We start from the raw sequence: 19,437 nt of genomic DNA, 5'->3' as shown, positions 1-19,437 counted from the left end.
GGGCTGCCACAGAGAGTGATCAGTTGACGTTGCCAGAGAAGCCCACCATTCACAGTGGTAAAAGATGTGCTCTGTGGGGCTGAAGGATGGAGCTCTCAATTAAGCTCATGTGACAAAGTGCTTGCCTCTGAAGGAGACTGCAGGTTTGAAACTGACCACCAACAGTTCACCACAGTGCAGATCTTCAAATGGAGAGGCTTTGTGGTGCAAGATCACAGCAATTCAACTCTACACTAGAGCAATCAGAACAGTTATGATGTAACAGCATGCATGAAAAAATAAGAAATGTATTGGTATTACTTTTAATTGATTGCAGTTTTCTTGATCCTTGCAGCCCTAAGCTGTATTATGATTATTTAAAAATAGCTGGATTGATGAATGTATTTTATTTAGCTTCCTTTTTATAATAAACTAGTTGGGGTACCCGGTGTTGCCTGGGGTGGAATAAAGTGCAGGTGCAGTCACTAAAAAATGCATCAGGGAAAGAAAATTCTGGCCCCAAATCAAATTTCACTGATTAAGCCCTCCGTGGAGAACAACTTTGCATACCTGAGCCATATCCCAAAAATGCTGCTATAATAAAGTGCAGGTGGAGAGTTCAAAAGAGAAATATTTCAGAACAAAATATAGTCAATGGTCTACTCCTTTACAAATGGGGAATCTGTGCAAAATTTGGTGAATAAACCTTGAAAGGTGGGTTTGCATGCCAGACCACCAGACATTTGGCTTCACAAAGTGCCTTCAGAAACTCTTCAGACCCCTTCTCTCTAATTCACATCTTGTCATGTTGCAACTTTGTGCTAAAATCATTTAAATTAATTTCTTCCTTCTTCATGCAAGACTCTATATTCCAAAATGGAATCAACAATCAATGTATGTAACATCAACCTAAGTGTCACAATCTTTTACTCAGTAATTTGTTGAAGCCCCTCTGGCAGCCATTCTAGCCTGGAGTATTCTTGGGTTTGAGGTGACAAGCTTCACACACCTGGGTTTGGAGATGTTCTGCCATTCATCTCTACAGAGTTTGTCAGGTTGTATGGGGACTATCAGTGGACAGTTGTGTTCAGGTGTTTCCAGAGATGTTCAGTTGGGTTTAAGTCCAGGCTCTGGCTGGGCTACTCAAGGAAATTCACAGAGCTACCCCATAGCTGCTCCTGTGTTTTATTTGCTTTGCCCTGCAGAAAGGAGAACCTTCAGCCCAATCTGAAGTTCAGAGTGCCCTGTAGCAGGTTTTCATTAAAAGAATCTCTACACTTTGCTCTGTTCATCTGCTGCCTACTAAGGTCCACTGATTCCGGCCATTTTATTGTGCCCCAAAGTAACATGCGTTCTATGAGTGACAGAGCCTTCAGCTCTATAGTGTCCAGACTTTGGAATGACCTCCCTAAATTAATGACATCAGCCAACTGAATTCACCCAAAACTCATTTGTCCAGGAAGGCATTTAACTGACCCGGACATCCTGACTCTTCTTTCAGTTGAGACTCTCCACCAAGGTGGTCAGGATGATTTGCATTTGTATCACAAATTATATTATTTGTTCAGATTTTTCCTGTACTATTTGTATTTTTTTAGTTTATTCTGTTTCTTTGTCTTTAATTCAGTTTCAATGCTTTGTATATCCTGTATTTATCTGTATTTAGTGTTTTATGCAATATTAAAAAAGCCCTGTTTAAGTGAATTTCTGTGAACCACTTTAAGCATGGGAAAGGCACTATATAAACACAATACATTATTATTATTATTATTAGTTGTTGTTGTTTACCAATCCCTCAGCACTGTTTAGTCTCCCAGTCCCTGCCACTGAAAAACAGCCCTACAGTATGATGCAGCCACCACCATGTTTAACGTTGGTATTGTACAGGTGATAAGCGATGCCTGGTTTGCTCTTGATGCAATGCTTAGAATTGAGGGCTAACAGTACAGTCTGGCTTTTTGAAAACTCCATGTGTCACCCATATAAAACCCAGCTTGGTGGAGTATAGGAGCTGCATTTGTCCTACTGGAAGTTTCTCCCATCTCCACAAAGGTTTTGTGGAGCTCTGCCAGAGTGAACATTGAGTTCTTGGTCACCTCTCTTATCAAATGTGGGATCTTCCATAGGCAGCTGTGCACCTTTTCTACTCAGGTCTAATGAATTGAATTGACCACAGGTGGATTTCAAAACAAGAAGTAGAAACATCTTAACGATGATCAATAGAATGAGATACACCTAAGTGAAATTCCAAGTGTCATAGCAAAGGATCTGAATACTTGTGTCAATGGGATATATATTTTTTTTGTTTATGTTTTTAAGAAATCTGTAAACATTCAAAAAATCCTGTTTTTGTTTTATCATTATGGGGTACAGTATTGTGGTTTGTTTGATAAGAGCAAAAAATTTCAATTATATTAGCATCAGGCTGCAACATACCAAAGTGCAAAAAAAAACATGGAGGGTCTGAATACTTTCTGGAGTCTCTCTATGTTAGATGTTGTCCAGTTGGCACAAACTGCATTTCCTATAAAACCTCTCCATAGTGTATTACAGGTGCAGTATGAATGTTTTCATGTTTTTAAATTTGGACCTTGTATGTTGAATTGACTCACTCTTCGCCAGTCATTGGTAGCAACTGAACTGCTTTACTCCTTAATGCTTTAGCCACTTGGGGGCTACACTTCCTAAACAGGCGTCTGTCACATTAAATGTTTTATTCTTTATTCATTGTTTACCTTAAATGCTTCATGTATTCTTCCATCATAGTCAATAATTTCTGTTGGTCCTTGCTGACCCTTTGGCCCTGGCAATCCCTGATGGGAAAACATGCAAAATAATAAATGTAAAATGTATTTTGTGAAACTAGTACAATTAACAACAAACATTCTTTTTACTGCTTACTACATGATAGATAGATAGATAGATAGATAGATAGATAGATAGATAGATAGATAGATAGATAGATAGATAGATAGATAGATAGATAGATAGATATGTCTCTGTTATATGCCATTTATTATTGGAATCGTTTTTAATATTTGTGATGAGCCATCTGTTGGAGTGACAAATGTAATGCATTTTATTACTACAAATGTTTGTGATGCATCTTCTCTTGGAATGACACAGATATAGCAACTGGATTATTAAGATAAATAATTTGGCAGTTTAGCAATTTAATATAGAATTATTCAAACATAATCATAGAATAATTCAAGAATTTGCTGTATTCCTTGATATCCCTTTCTTGCACCAGCCTGAATCCTCCCATCTAATGTCCCCTTAACCTTGTGCCCCCTTAACCTTGTTGCAGTTCCATCTGTAAAGACTGACAACTTAACCTGAAAATTGCTCCAGGGGAGCTGTACAATGGCTGACCCCATGCTCTGACCCCCAAAGGTCATGTGAAAAGACAGTTTCTCCTCAAGAATTAATATAGTATGTATATATATTGTGGACAATGGCTGGCAGCTTATCCCAGCCAATACCCCCAAGCCGGCAGGTGTAGCCCTCCCTGCAACATAGAGATGCCCCGAATTCCAGCAGGGCATCATGGACCTTGGAGTGTACCTTCACAGGGAAACTGCTGGATCAATGGGGGCCACCAGAGGACACTGCAGGGAGGCTCAAGGACTCGTATGTTCAGTATACTTCCGGGTCAGGTGAAAACTCCTCTTTTTCTTCAGCTCGGAAGTACTTTATTTCTTCTGTCCTCGTGACTGTGAAGTACTTCCGGGCTGAAGAAAAAGAGGAATTTTTACCTGACCCAGAAGTGCTGGGTAATCACATGGACTGAGGGATCAGAAGCACTTCCGGGTCAAGGAATATAAAGGACTGTGGGAAATCCCAGACGGTTGAGCTGAGTTGGGAGGAAGGGTGACAATGCGTCTTGGAGTGGAGGTTTATTGTATTAATTTAATTATTGATTATTTATGAGTATAGTGGAGGGTGCTTTGTGCACATTATTATTATTTGGATATTATTATCCAAAATTTGAACTTTTATCTGGTGTCTGGTTTATCCCGGCCAATACCCCCAAGCCGCCAGGTGGAACTCTCCTTGCAGTATGGAGGTCACCAGAAGACCAGCAAGGCATCATGGACATTATAGTTTTTATACTCAGCCCTGCTGGATGCCATGGGGGCCACTAGGGGATGCTGCAGGGAGGAATAACGGGTATTTTCCCTATGCCCCGGAAGCACACATGGACAAGAGGAATGACGTACTTCCGGGGTGAAGAAAAGGACTTGTACCTGACCTGGAAGTGATTGAGAGTCACATGGACTGGGGATTGGGAACACTTCCGGGTCAGGGAATATAAAAAGACTGTGAGAGCTCCCAGACGGCCACACGTCTGGGAGCTGGAGGATTGGTTTATTGTTTGTATTATTGTGATTTATGAGTATAGTGGTGGAGAGTGTGCTTTTTGCACTGTGACGATTTAATAAAGTCAATTTGTGGACTTTTACCTGGTGTTTGGAGTCGTGAACAGGGGTTCAAGGGAGTGAGAGCATCCCCTATCTGTCACAATATATATCGCTCACCCACCCACCCCCATCACCCCCCAAGGGGCAGGCTACGTACCAGCTACTTCGCATCTTTGCCGCTTGCGTCGTGAAGGGGGGGCTGAACGCACATTAAGGAGTTCAGGGCGAATCAGCTGCTGGATTGCTGTTTCTGCTGCTGCCAAGCTGCGTGTTCTGCTTGTCGCACTGCATGTCGATCATTTTAAAGCCTGTACAGCAGCTGTCCTTTTGTCTCACTGCCTTGTCTCGTGGGATGTTAAAGTGTCTCAGAGAAAATCACGTCTTGTCTCCTTCCAAGATTTATTTTTACAATATATATACAGGGTATATATATATATATATATATATATATATATATATATATATATATATATATATATATATATATATATATATATATATATATATATATATATATATATAACTACATCACATATTGCATGTTAAACACTGTCACCAGTGCCCTCATCTAACATTAAGAGACTTTTTCTTCTTTAATATAAAGTGTACCACTTACTCTTGGACCTGCAGGACCCTCATCGCCTTTGTCTCCAGGTTCTCCCTGAACAAAAAACATAGAGACAGAAAAGATACACATGTTAGATTTTATCAGACCGCTTCTCTCTGCTGTAGCTGATTCTACATATCATGTCTACTTGATCTGTTTCTGCCAACTTGTTCTCCTTGAAAATATATGTCTTGGGAATTAAATAATTGTAGGATATTAATTTAAGGGGACAAGGTGGTCAAGCTGTGTCTGTGGGTCCTAGTGTAATGTGCTGTTCTGTGACGTAAGGTGATGTATTTTCTTCAAAAAAGGAGGTACGCTTCTGGAAAAGCAAAAAGAAGGAAACTGGAGAGGGAGTTCAAGGGGCATTCAAAAAAAGCACAAGACAGCGACATGTGTGGATGTGCGATTAAAAGTGGTGGATGGACCATTGGAGGATGTCTGTGTGAGATGCTGCCTTTTTTTTACTATTGAAGGTTGCGTCATCTGCTTCATATTGAGAGATGGTTTAATGCAATGATACCTGAGTGACACGTTCAATGGCTTCAAGGACAGGATTTGGCCCCAAACTGATGAGAACACTCCATTATAGCTTCAAGGGAAAGCGCACTATGTTTTTCGACTTTAGACTTTGATGTAACCTGGAATTAACTGTGGATTACATAGGCTGGTTGAATCTTTTAGAAGATATACAGAGATAAGGATGCTCGGGTAAAAAAGGGACTGGGGGTCTTTTTATTGTGGGGTAAAAGTAAATAAAGCAAACTAAGCAAACTCTTGTCAATCATGAAGAATCCACTGCATCCACTGAACAGTGTCATCTCCAGGCAGAGGAGTAGCTTCAGTGACAGACTTTTGTCACTGTCCTGCTCCACTGACAGACTGAAGAGATCGTTCCTCCCCCACACTATGCAACTCTTCAATTCCACCCGGGGAAGAAATGCTAACATTAATTTTATTTTTTTCATTTGTATTACTATTTAATTTAATATTGTTTCTTTGTATCAGTATACTGCTGCTGGATTATGTGAATTTCCCCTTGGGATTAATAAAGTATCTATCTATCTATCTATCTATCTATCTATCTATCTATCTATCTATCTATCTATCTATCTATCTATCTATCTATCTATCTATCTTATAGTGCCTTTCATCTATCTATCTATCTATCTATCTATCTATCTATCTATCTATCTATCTATCTATCTATCTATCTATATAAAAGAGAGGTGTGTATCTGTTTAACATATACTGGTATGTGCTAGTTAATAATCATGTTCCCTCTGTAACCTTTTCCTTTTCTTTCCACTAGTTCAACTCCATTATAGAGGTGATTATTCAAGAATATTACCATTTAAATCATTATTTTTTTTGTTTTCTTTATTTTTGAATTTCTAAGGGAGAATATATGTATAATTATGTTTGGTTTTCTCTAATATATGTACTGTATTTTTTACTGTGTTCATTTGTATGGGTGGTTATTTTCTCTCTTTCCTGATTTACAGAAAGTCATCATCAGAAAAATGGATCAGATAAGAGCTAAGGTTCTATCCATTACTGAACCTATTGAATTAAACTCTTACTAAGGGTAAGACGTTCTTGGGTATGTCGTAGACCTCTCATTGTAATTAGAGGAATTTTCTACACTTTGTGTGTTAAGGTTTCAATATGGGTACTGAAATAATGGAGCATCAAACCTGAACAAAATCAGAACAAATTTGAATTTCATTTCAATAGAATTGCATTTTTTTATCTAGCTGCAACAATGTGCTGTCTTCATCAGCAAAAATCCTCCAAGTACGTAATTTCTGAATCAAGCCTCATTGCTGCTGAAATGTATGCAGATCCTCTTAAATGAAAGTCTGCAATGTGAAATGTAATCACAAAGTTTGAATGGCCTTATTTGTAATTTTAAACTGTGGAGCAGAGAGGGAATCAAAGAAAAATGTGTCTTTGTCCCAGACATTATGGACAGCACTATAAAAGCAGCATGTGCCATTTCCCAGGTGAGTCTTGTTAAGCTCTGGTCATTTTGTCTGCTGGTTTGGCTTCAGTCTGTTCAAATGTTTCACTTGTTCTGAGCCAGCAGGTGGCACTGATGCGCAAACTGTAGCTCACAGAAAAAAAAGAAAATGCTAGAACCCCTAGGATCAAAATTTAAAGTTCTAAAATAGTCTATCTTGTTTGTATGGTTCTAAAGAGTAAAACTATGCAACATTTGGTCCAGATTAGTCAAAAGGTGTAGGATTGTATAGGGAACAGACAGAAAGACATTCTATTTCACATTTATGGATATTTCCTTTCATTATGGCTCTAGCAAAAATAAGGTTTTCTCACTCTTTTCTAAAATGTGCAAATCAGCTATGACAAAAATCAGCTATTCAAATTACTATTATTTATAGTAATACAAAAAAAATTCCAGAGAGGCTTTCACATTAAAATGTTTCTGTCTCATGCTTTTGTTTATATTAAAATCTAATATTATAAATGGCATGGTTTTTTTCATATCAGATATATTAAATCCCCTGATACACAGCCTTTATTTAAAAAGGAAACAGTCCCAAATGATGTACCTTAACGCCTGGAGTTCCAGGAATGCCAGGTACTCCAGGCTCACCCTGTAGGAAAAAAGAACAAAACACAGTCTGAGTTCCTTTCAGTTCCCAAGCAGAGTAAACATCATCATATTCTTCCTGTATTTAATTTGTCATTTTTTAATCTTGTCACTGAGTTGTCATTCATCCAAAAGCTTACTTGAAGGCAAGATGATAAATGTTATTAGTAAAGAACATAACAGAATTATTTTTGCACTTGAAACCACAGGTTTTGAAGCTGCAGGACTAACCTTAATTCCTCCAGTCCCTAATTGGCCGGGCTCTCCCATTTCTCCTTTGTCTCCCTGGACAAGGAAAAGATCAAAAGAATTTTAAGATGGATACGTGCAGAGTAAGACTTTATAACTGAACAATAAGTGGTAAAAATACAGTTCAGTTTAATCCTTGATTTCTCTTGTAGACCTGAGCAATGCCCCTACATATCTGGGGACAAATAAAGTTCAATCAATCAATCTAGCTAGCTATCAAGATGCATATAGTAAGCATATGAAAACAACTGCAGTAAACTCAAATAAATTATAGAGATTACATTTAAAACATGACTGTTGGAGCTATCAGGTCCAAGTCAGACAGCTGAGCCACATTTGACAAGATCTTACCATCTGTCTTTATCTTCAGGGAATCAGCTCTGAATTTTCCTTCAAAAATTTTAAATATACTTATTGATATATGTTACCTTTGCTCCCCCTGGACCTTCCAGTCCTCTTTCTCCCTGTAAGCCCATAATTCCTTGGTCTCCCTAAAGAGAAGAAATATCATTTAATATGTATTCTTCAGGATTCAAAAGGATTGACTCATTCTTGTCAGTCCAGACTGTCTCCATTACTGCCAGCCCCATGTGCAAAACTGAGGAAATTCCAGAATTCCAACTGTCACACCTGTGGTCTCCAGTTACATTCCACTTTGTACAGTCTGCAGTAGTCCACAGCCATTATTTCATGGCCCTATTTTGTCCTTTTAAAGAATGGCTTTCTTCCTGTCATTCGCCTTGTCAAACCTGCAGCACAAAGTCTCTTCTATTTTTAAATTGTATTGATTGTATTTTAATCATTCCATACAAATAGATCAATTTTTACAAAAAAATAGGATTGAAAACAAATCAACACCCACCCCTGAGAAAGAGAGCATGGCCAATGGAATAAAACTTAAAAATAAATACATTGATGAGTTTAATAGGCGGATACAGATAAATGGAGAGGAAAAAGAAATGGGGAGAGAATCTACTTCCTCAGTGCTTTAAGAGCTTATTCTAAAATATTATTGATTAGATCCTGCCAGGTGTTGAAAAAGTTCTGTACAGATCCTCTAAGTTAGAATTAGATTTTTTCAAATTTCAAATAATATAAAACATCAGTTACCCACTGTCTTAAAAGAGGAGAGTTAGGATTCTTCCAGTTTAGCAAAATAAGTCTGCATGCCAATAGTGTTGTAAAGGCAATCACAGTTTGTTTGTCCTTCTCAACTTGAAGCCCCTCTGTGAGCCCACCAAACACAGCTGTTAATGGGTTAGGAGGGATTGGGACACCACAGCTGTCTGAAAGGCACTTAAAGATTTTTGTCCAGAATGATGTTAATTTGGTGCAGGCCCAAAACATGTGACCCACTGAGACTGAAAATTGATTGCAACGTTCACAGGTTGGATCTCACCCTGGAAACATTTTGGACAGTTTTAAGCGAGACAGATGTGCTCGATATATAATTTTGAGTTGAATAATTGTATGCTTTGCGCATAGGGAGCTTGAGTGAATTCTCTGCATTGCTACCTTCCACTCCTTTTCTGATATGTTGAGTGAGAGATCTTTTTCCCATTGTCCTCTTGGATCGTTTAAAGGGAGGGACTGTAAAATATTTTTATACTAGCAAAATACCCGCGCTTCGCAGCGGAGAAGTAGTGTGTCAAAGAAGTTATTAAAAAGAAAAGGAAACATTTTAAAAGTAACGTAACATGATTGTCAATGTAATTGTTTTGTGACTGTTATGAGTGTTGCTGTCATCAAGGATTTGATTATTATTATTTCTTTCAATCAGGTTCATATTTGGAGGATGTGTTGTGTTCAAGTTACATTCCGTATTTGCCAACTGTTGTAAAGATAACAGGTTTCATTCATCGAAGTGTTCATTACCCAAATCGCTACTCATGAATCTAAGATGTTTAACAGGCATTCCCGGTATTAACTTGTGGATTTGCCTGCGAATATTTAGCGGCAGTGTGTCTATGAACTTAATTTAAACTTAAGCTTTACACCTTGCTTTCCTATTGATATGTCTACAAAGGCTTGTTCAGATTCAGAGGGTTGTTCCTTTCTTACTGCATCAATAAACAGCTCGTCTTCCTCTTTATTGAGACATCACACACCGCATGCATGGGTTTACCTTTCCCAGTTCTGCAAAGTTTAGCGAAGTGGTTCAATTTACCACATTTTTTACAGTCTTTAGCTGGACATTGACTTTTTCCACCGTGTGCTTTGTTTCCGCAGTACCTACACTTATGAATATGCTTGTATGTGTCACATGCTTCATATTCTTTTGATGCCTTCTCAATTGTGTAATGCATTTTTTGTTCAGCGCTCTTTGGAGCTCTTGCTTTTTGTGTGCGTACTGCGTTCACAGTCAGTTCACGTGAGCCGCTCAGAGTACATACATTGAAGGTTCTCAGCTGTGCTTGTGCTATCTCGTGTGATCTTGCGATGTCCACGGCTTTATTTAATGTTAGCTAAGACCCGGCACTTAAAAGTTTCTCTCGCACTTTCGCTGAGTTTGTGCCAAACACTAGTCTATCCCTGATCATCTCATCTTCGTTTGCATAAGCACAGTCCTTCACCTGCGAATATTTAGCGGCAGCGTGTCTATTGGATTGCTGCTGACGGACAGCCTTATATGGGCAGGCACTCAATTACATGGGAGGCGTGACGATGACGGACGCAACTCCGCCTCACATGGCGACCGAGCTGCAGGCTATGGCCGTATATATGTACGTAAGTAGGTTCCAGTTATGACCGTTACGCGTAGAATTTCAAAATGAAACCTGCCTAACTTTTGTAAGTAAGCTGTAAGGAATGAGCCTGCCAAATTTCAGCCTTCTACCTACACGGGAAGTTGGAGAATTAGTGATGAGTGAGTGAGTGAGTCAGTCAGTGAGGGCTTTGCCTTTTATTAGTATAGATATTGCAGAAATGCTGTCTGAGTCCTCGAAACTGAGCAATATTTTTTCCAGCATAGAGGAAGGTGGGAGATAAGGAAAATCGGCAGGCTCTGTTTAACAAAGTTTCTAATTTGAAGATAGTGAAAGAAATGTGTTGCTGGAAAGTTAAATTTGGAATGTAATTGTTCATAGGATGCAAAGATGTTGTTTATATAAAGATGTCTAAGTAATTTAATCCCAAATGTTTTCCAGATATTAAAAACTGCATACGTTTGCGTGGGTTGAAAAGGGTGGTTCTCATGCAGAGGTGCCACAGATAAAAGATTCTCTGTTCTCAAGCTTTCTACTTTGGTTCCATATTCTGAGTGAGTGAAGCACAATTGGGTTATTAGCATATTGGTGATAACTTGCATTTATTGGGGCACAAAGCAGGGAATATAAAGAAGTACTGCAGGATTTTATTTCTATTGCGCACAAAGCCTGTGTCTGTTCGTCTATTTGTGTCCATGTCCAGGTTTTTATATGTTGTATGTTTGCTGCCCAGTAATAAAACTGAAAGTTGGGTAGAGCCATGCCACCTTCTGCCTTAGGTCTTTGCAGGGTCGCTCTTTCGATAAGTGGATGTTTTGAGTTCCAAATAAATGAGGTTATGGTTGAATCTAATTGCTTAAAAAATGATTTATTAATGTATATTGTAATGTTTTGAAATAAAAAGAGAAGCATAGGAAGGATATTCATCTTAACAACGTTAATTCTCCCTGCTAGAGTGAGATGAAGGGTTGACCATCTATGCAAGTCTTGCTTAATTTTCTCCATACAGACGGTGAAATTTTGTTGATAAAGAGTTTTATGTTTACTTGTGATATTTACCCCTAGGTATTTAAACTGATCTGCAATGATAAAAGGGAAGGTGTCGAATCTAATATTGTATGCTTGGGAATTCAGTGGAAAGAGCACAATTTTATTTAAATTAATTCTGAGACCAGAGATCTTTTGAAGTTCTGTGGAAAAGAGGATAGTGGTAAAACTGGATGGCATCACAAAAGAAATTCCCTCTGTCCCCTCCAGGAGATGATCTCTTGGAACATTTTTAGTCACAGGCTCATGCTGTGTTTACATGTTCTAAGACAGACGGTAAATCCAAGATGTTGAGTCAGAAATACCATGTGAATGCTCAGCAAACTATGGAATTACAACTCAGATTTGTACAAAGAAAAGTGACCCAAATTGTCCGAGTTAATCATATAGCCCGGTGAGCCAGTAAAGCCATTTTTTTGGCCTAAATGCATTAGGGATGAAGTGATACATATTCAATTTGTTTATTTTGTCTTTATTTTCACCAAAAATGCCATTAACCTCTTTTTTTTTTGCTAACCAAGTTATAAATCTACAGCAACCTCACATTTTTCCTAATAGTCTGACTGGTAGCCCATGCGAATTTACTGAAGTGGGAAGGTGAAACATCACATCTTGGAGTTCTGAATAGTCTGAGAGCATATGAACGTAGCATCATTAATTCATGGTGTGCTGAGGAGCCCCTCTGGGTTTTTTTTCTGCCCACTGATATAATACAATTCAATGGTTCCTTCCAACATCCCGGACTAAACGCTTTTAAATTCACTTTATAATTTCTGCATAATATACATTTATTTATTATTTATATGTTTATCTGTCTATTGATTTATTGTATCGTTTGTCCTAAAAGTCTGTCTTTGTTTCTGCTGCAGCTACATTTCTCCTTGGGATTAATAAAGTTTATCTAATTTAATTTAATTTAAATGGTTTTAATTATTTTGAAATGGAAGAAAGTAACTGAAGAAAGAAAATATGAAGTTTTCCGAATTATGAGAAAAGGAACGAAACAATATCTTACTTACAGCATCTAAGATTTCCTGCTGTGCCTGCCATTATCAAACCTTTTCTTTTTTTATCCAAGAAAACTTCTTTGCCTGTGTTTTTTAGATAAATTTCGTGTAAAGTACGATACTTTTGGACCTATGGATTTGTATCCATTATTGGCTGTTGAATTTCTAATACGTCCAATCGTTTAACTCTTTCAATTCCATGTTGCATCGCTTCTCCGTGATCATAAATATAAACCAGACCCAATTGTAGTTTCTTTGAAATTAAACTTGAAGTAGCTCTGTCATATCATCCATCCATATATTCAATCTCTTTTTGCTGTTCCATTATTTCACCAAGTAATACTTTCCATTTGTTTGTGCTAATGTGATCTTTACTATCAGTTTTTTGAGACTTTCGAATTTTAGTACTTTCATTATCTCTAACCTGCTCTACATGTGTATCACGCCAACGATTTTGAACCTCCTTAGACGTTCTACTTTGTCTTTTCTTCTTCTACTATTTGTCTTTTATTTCCATTCCTGCTTGGAACTGTTAGGTTTTCAATTCATCTCTTGGCACAAAGTCTCATCTCACGGGAAGTGAAATTATCTCTCTGAAAATGTCTCCTCTCGTCTCTCTGAAAAAGTCTTGTCTCGTCCCAAGATTTTTTTATATAATAGAGAGATACTGTGCAGTGGGCTGACGCCACACCTGGGGTTTGTTTGCTGCCTTGTGCCCTGTGTTAGCTGGGATTGGCTCCAGCAGACCCCCGTGACCCTGTAGTTAGGATATAGTGGGTTGGATAATGGATGGATGGGTGGAGAGATACTGTTGCCATTTTTGCCCATTAATCTACACCCAATAACCTATTATGACAAAGTAAAAACATGTTTTCACTTTTTCAGGTTTGCAAATACAGCCCCCCAAATCAGAAAAAGTTGGGACAGTGTGGAAAATGTGAATAAAAAAAGAAAAAAGCAAGTTATAAATTCTCCTCAAATTTTATTTCATTTTTTTTGTCAACATCATTTGATTTATAAATAAATATCCATTCTTGCCATTCAGGCTTGCAACACATTTAAAAAAAAGTTGGGAGAGTACAGCATTTACCACTTTGTACAGTTCCCCTGTCTTTTAACAACACTTAAAAGACGTTTAGGCATTGAAGAAATCAAGTGACTAAGTGTTGCAGGTGTTAGTTTGTCCCATTCTTCCTGCAAACAACGTTTTAGGTGCGCAACAGTACAGGGTCTTCGTTGACGCATTTTTCATTTCAAAATGCACCAAACATTCTCTATAGGAGACAAATCAGGGCTGCAGGCCGGCAAGTCAAGCATCCGCACCCTCTTCTTACGCAGCCATGCCTTTGTTATGCACGCAGTATATGGTTTGGCATTGTCTTGCTGAAATAAGCATGGGATATAAGCGTCCCTGGAAAAGATGTCGTCTTGAAAGCAGCATTTGTTCCTCCAAAACTGAGATATACTTCTCAGCATTGATGGTGCCATCGCAGAAGTGCAAGTTACCTTTGCCGAAGGCACTGACACAACCCCATACCATGATAGACCCTGGCTTTTGGACTTGTATCTGGTAACAGTCTGGATGGTCCTTTTCCTCTTTGGTCCGCAGCACATGGCGTCCATTTCTTCCAAAAAAGATGTGAAAAACCGATTAGTCTGACCACAATACACGTTCCCACTGCACAATGGACCATCCCAGATGCCTCCGAGCCCAGAGAAGTCGACGGAGCTTCTGTACACTATTTATGTAGGGCTTCCATTTGGCACAGTACAGTTTTAGCTGGCATTTCCTAATGTAACTACGTACTGTAGTGCTTGAGAGTGACTTCCTGAAGTAGTCCCGAGCCCACACAGTAATATCATTTATTGATGAATGACGGTTTTTAATGCAGTGCCGTCTGAGGGCTCAGAGAATACAGCCATTCAGTTTAGGCTTGCGCCCTTGGCCTTTGCGCACGGTAATTTCTCCAGATTCCCTGATTCTTTTCACTATTTTATGCACTGTAGAGGAAGAAATGCCCAAATTTCTACCTATCTGTCTTTGAGAAAAGTTTTTCTTCATCATTTCAAAGATTTTTGCCCGCACTTGGTGGCAAACTGGCGATCCTCTGCCCATCTTTGCTCCTAAAGGAGTAGGCCTTTCCTCGAAGCTGCTTTTGTACCGAATCATGATTGAAATCACCTGTTAACATCACCAGTTTCAAATCACATCATTATTTAGTTATTATACCTCATTACTACCCCTGAATTGCCCCCATCCCAACTTTTTTTGGAATGGCAAGCCTGAATGGCAAGAATGGATGTTTATTTACAATTCAAATGATGTTGACCAAAAAAAACATGAATTATCTTGTGTTCATACTGTCTGCAATGAGATAAAAGTTAAGGGAAATTTGTAAATTACTGCTTTATTTTTTTATTCACATTTTCCACACTGTTCCAACTTTTTCTGATTTGGGGTTGTACATTAAAAAAATTAAAAACTGGAATCATTTCATTCATAGAAGCATTGAGTCCCTTCATTCAGCAATGCATAGATGGCACTTTGACGGCAATTCCAGGTTTGCGTCTTCTTAGGGGAAGTCTGTACAAGCTTTGCACAACTGAGTTTGGGCAGTTTATCCAATTCCTTCTGGCAAATCCTCCCAAGCTCTGTTTGACTGGATGGAAAGCATTTGTAAACTGCCATCTTCAGGTCTCTCCACACCTGTTAAGTCTGGGCCAATCAAGTACAGTCACAGATTTGTCTCCAAAACAACTCCAGCGCTGTCTTGGCTGTGTTTGTTGGGTTATTGTTGTGAAAGATGAATGGTCGTCCCAGTCTGAGGTGGTGTGCACTCTGGATACGGTTTTCTTCAGGGATCTCTCTGTATTTGGCTACATTCAACCTTCCCTCATTCCTGACCGTCTCTGTTGTCCTTCCCCTTGAGAAGCACCCCATAGCATGATGCTGCCACCACCATCCTTCACCACAGGTGATGGTATTAGGCAGGTGATGAGCAGAGCCTGGTCTTCACCAGACATAGAGCTTGGACTTCTGCCTAAACCGTTCCATTTTCGTCTCATCAGACCAGAGAATCTTTTTCTTCATGCGCTCATGCCATTTACTCAAAAGTGGCTTCCGTCTAGCCAATCTATTTTATATTCCTCGCTGATGGAGTGCTGCTGAAGTGGTCATCCTTCTGAAAGGTTCTCCAATATCAGCATGGGACCCTTGAAGCTCAGTTGCAGTGACCATTAGTTTCATTTTCACTTCCCCGACCAAGACGCTTTTTGCCGAGTTACTCAGATTAGCTAGACGGCTGACTCCGGGCAGAGTCCTGGGAGTTCCAAACTCCAAAAGTTCCAAAAGTTTCCCATTTCACAATTGTTGAGGTTCCTGGAAATATTTAAGCACTTTAGAAATGGTTTTATCCCCTTTCCCTGATCTATGCCTCACTGAAATTTGATTGTGGAGAGAGTTTCTTGGACTTCATGACTTGGTTTTTGTCCAATCAGTTCAGTTAGCCACAGGTGGACTCCAATCAAGTTCCGGAAACATCTCAAGGAGAATTAAAGCAAACAGGAGGCACCTAAGCACAATTTGGAGTGCCAAAGCAAAGGGTCTTAAAACTTCTATGGGGGGTATTTCAGCTTTCAATTTTTAATAAATTTGCAAAACGTTCTGAAAACTAATCTTTAACTTTGTTTTTATGGATTAATGAGTGTAGATTGGTGGGCAAAAATGGCAGTTGTGTCCATTTAAAATGAAGTCTACAACACAATAATTGCGCAGAAAGCGGAGGGGTCTGAATACTTTTTGAATCCATTGTACATAACACTTTGATATCTCCTGTCTTTCGTGGTGTTGCAACTTTAAAAGCCGGCAGCATACGCCATGCCAAGTTTTTTTTTTTTTTGCATAAAAGATGTCTGTCATTTAGAAATATTTGACTACCAGCATGTTATTTATTACCCAGGAGGCAGCTCTTGCGGCATGGTAGTCCATGCCAGCAGTGAGCTCACAATGTGTCACCGGCAGACTGATGAAAAATAAACAAATAGAAAGCAGAGCCAGGTTGGCTTTAATGGGCAGCAGAACCAAGCAGTACCATATGACTGCTCTGAAAGGCATGGCATTGTTTGAGAGAAGCTGGCAGTCTGGTTTTTATTTCTTGATTGTGTGTTTTGGAAAGAACAGGGCTTCAGTAGCACATGAGTACTTTCATGAGCATTCCCACAAACATGAAAAGGCTTCCAGGACTTGAAAAGGAAAGTGGAAAACTCAGGTGGAGAGGCTTGTAAAGCCAGCTCCTTGTGTTTCCTCCAGCAGCTCTGTTTACGGAATGCTAGCTGAAGCTTTCACTTGTGCAAAGGTGTGTTGGCTGATTGACAGGAAAATATAAACCAAAAAAGTAAACTTCTGGAAAGCATATACCAATCTAGCAATGAGGGGCAGCAACATCACACTGAATGAAGGTTCCTTTCAGGAAAGCTCAAGTCGTGACTTCCAGACCATATCATATGAACAAGATGGCGTTATCTTTGCACTGTTGTTTGTCTAGTGTGCTCAAGGGCCAACAAACTTTCATTTCCACACATCCCTTAATCAAGAAGCCATGTCCCATCTTTTACCTTTTTTTTAACTTAAATAACCTTGCGCTTTCATAGACCAGTATTGTATACAACATTCTGATATATCCTCTGTTGAAGAAAATTTCACAGTAATTATGTTGTTAGATTTAAGCGCAGCATTTGACACCATCGATTGTTCAATTTTGTGGGCTCACAGGCACTGTCCTTATGTGGTTTAGTTCATATTTAAGAAATAAAATTCAATATGTACAAAACTTTGCTGACAGGACTCCATTATTATACTTAGAAGTTAAATATTGTGTTCTGCAGAGCTCAGTACTTGGACATCTACTGTTTTCACTTTACATGTCTCAGTTGAGAACTTTCATTAGAAAACTTCTTTCTAGTTTGTTTGCAATAGAGTGTAAGATGCCGTAGGCAAAGAGAAAATCTCATTCTGGTTTAAAATGTGGGGTTAATTAGAGGGTTGGCAGGGGTAGGTTTCACTCATATGTAGATGACATCCAGCAATACCTTTATATACCTTAATTTTAAACACTTCAGTCATGTCTCCTCTTAATCTCCCTTTACTTAAACTGAAAAGGCTTAGCTCTTTTAATTGTTCCTCATAATTCATCCCTTGTAGTCATGAAATCAGCCTAGTCACTCTTCTCTAGACCTCTTCCAGTGCTGCATTGTCCCTTTTGTAGCCTGGAGACCAAAACTTCACACAATACTACAGATGGGGCCTCACCAGTGCATTATAAAGCTTGAGCATAAGCTCTTTGGACTTGTTCTGTACACATTAGGGCACAATATAACCCAACATTCCATTAGCCTCCTTAACATGGTTAGGCCTCTGAACACTGTCCTGGTAGTTTATAGTCACATCTAGTAAATTCAGGCACTAGGGTTAATGTCATGGCCTATAGAGAGGTGGGGGCTCACATATTCTTGTGATACACTGAGGGGACCTTATTGGAATAAAGTTTGAGAACCACTGCTACAGTGCATCCTTTATACAACTCTCATCTTAACGGAGACTTCCACCCTGTTATCATCTGTTTTTCCTAAAAAGATTTAGCAGCCGAAAGAAGACGAAGAATTCATTTGAATTTTATGTCATGACTTGTTACTTACCTTTGGTCCTGGTGGTCCTTCAGTCCCCTGTGGTCCTGGTTCACCATCATCACCCTGGAAAAAAGTTGACATTTCATTTATTCATTTAACAAACACTTTTGACAGATGAGGTCTACAAAACATTGTGTTTTGAAACAAGTGTTACAAGATTAAGTAACAAAAACTGACCAAAACAAGTAAAAATTATTCTAGATTTAGGGCGACCAGATTCTTCTTAAAGGAATACCAGAAAACCCATCTGAAGAAGGGGGAGGTTATTAGGGAGCAGGAACTGGGGGGTGTCGCTCTTCTGCAAATCTGTATAGATATACAGTACTTTTATAAGCTCATACATGTGACAACTCTAAAGAATAAAACCAAACAAGTAAAACCTTCAAAGCCACTCGTGTATTTGTACCTTGTTTACAAACTTAAGATTGTGATAATTCTTGTTTTAACCCTATAATTTCCTTTGAGATTAATACAAAGTTTCTATCTATCTCTCTATCATAAAGTACTTTATTATTTGTGTAGTTTAAACCAGTGTTTCTCAATCTTTTTGGTGTTGTGACCCACTTTTTACCATGTAAGTGTCTTTGTGTCCCACTGGGCTGGGGGTGGTACTTCTCAGTGAACCGTCAGAATTGAGCACCTTGATCTGACATTTGCGCAGTTCCTAGTTTGTAAGCTTTGCTTCATCAATACGGAATACAGAGGGATTTTTTTAATGCATTGAAGGATGTGCGCTCCAATGTGCCCTTCACACAGTGACTTGTGTACTGCTCTGTTAATGACCTTAGAAATGAGTCATGTTTACAATACTAGACAATTTTTACTTTGTTAACCTTTGAAGAGAAATTGTCTTTTCACATGACTTTTCGGGGGTCAGAGCATGTGGTCTGCTATTGTACAGCATCCTTGGGGCAAAGTTTTCTTAAGGTTATGGGCCTTGGTCAAGGAGCCCAACGGGGTGGGATTCCTTCAGGCAGTATCAGGAATGGAACTGGTAACCTTTCAGATACCAGCACAGATCCTTAGCCAAAAAGACACCACTCTGATGAGGAATTTAAAAAAATTAACCAGGACACCAACATCGGGCAAGAAATACGTGATTGCCCTTGAAAATACAGGA

The 19,437-nt window shown here is 38.9% G+C and overlaps 1 protein-coding gene across 1 annotated transcript in view; it reads right to left on the bottom strand.

The window, feature by feature from the left end:
* Positions 1-19,437, bottom strand: part of LOC120543375 (collagen alpha-1(XXIII) chain-like) — a 146,254-nt gene that overhangs the window by 44,849 nt on the left and 81,968 nt on the right. The window contains exons 12-17 of the mRNA XM_039776417.1: positions 18,327-18,380; positions 8,302-8,364; positions 7,856-7,909; positions 7,584-7,628; positions 5,020-5,064; positions 2,715-2,792 (exon numbers count right to left, since the gene is read on the bottom strand). Coding sequence (XP_039632351.1) covers positions 2,715-2,792; positions 5,020-5,064; positions 7,584-7,628; positions 7,856-7,909; positions 8,302-8,364; positions 18,327-18,380 — 339 coding nt within the window. The remainder of the gene's footprint in view (positions 1-2,714; positions 2,793-5,019; positions 5,065-7,583; positions 7,629-7,855; positions 7,910-8,301; positions 8,365-18,326; positions 18,381-19,437) is intronic.

This window comes from Polypterus senegalus, chromosome 13 (genome assembly GCF_016835505.1).
Source record: "Polypterus senegalus isolate Bchr_013 chromosome 13, ASM1683550v1, whole genome shotgun sequence".
Classification (NCBI taxonomy): Eukaryota; Metazoa; Chordata; class Cladistia; order Polypteriformes; family Polypteridae; genus Polypterus; species Polypterus senegalus.
This window is presented reverse-complemented; position numbering and strand designations above follow the sequence as displayed.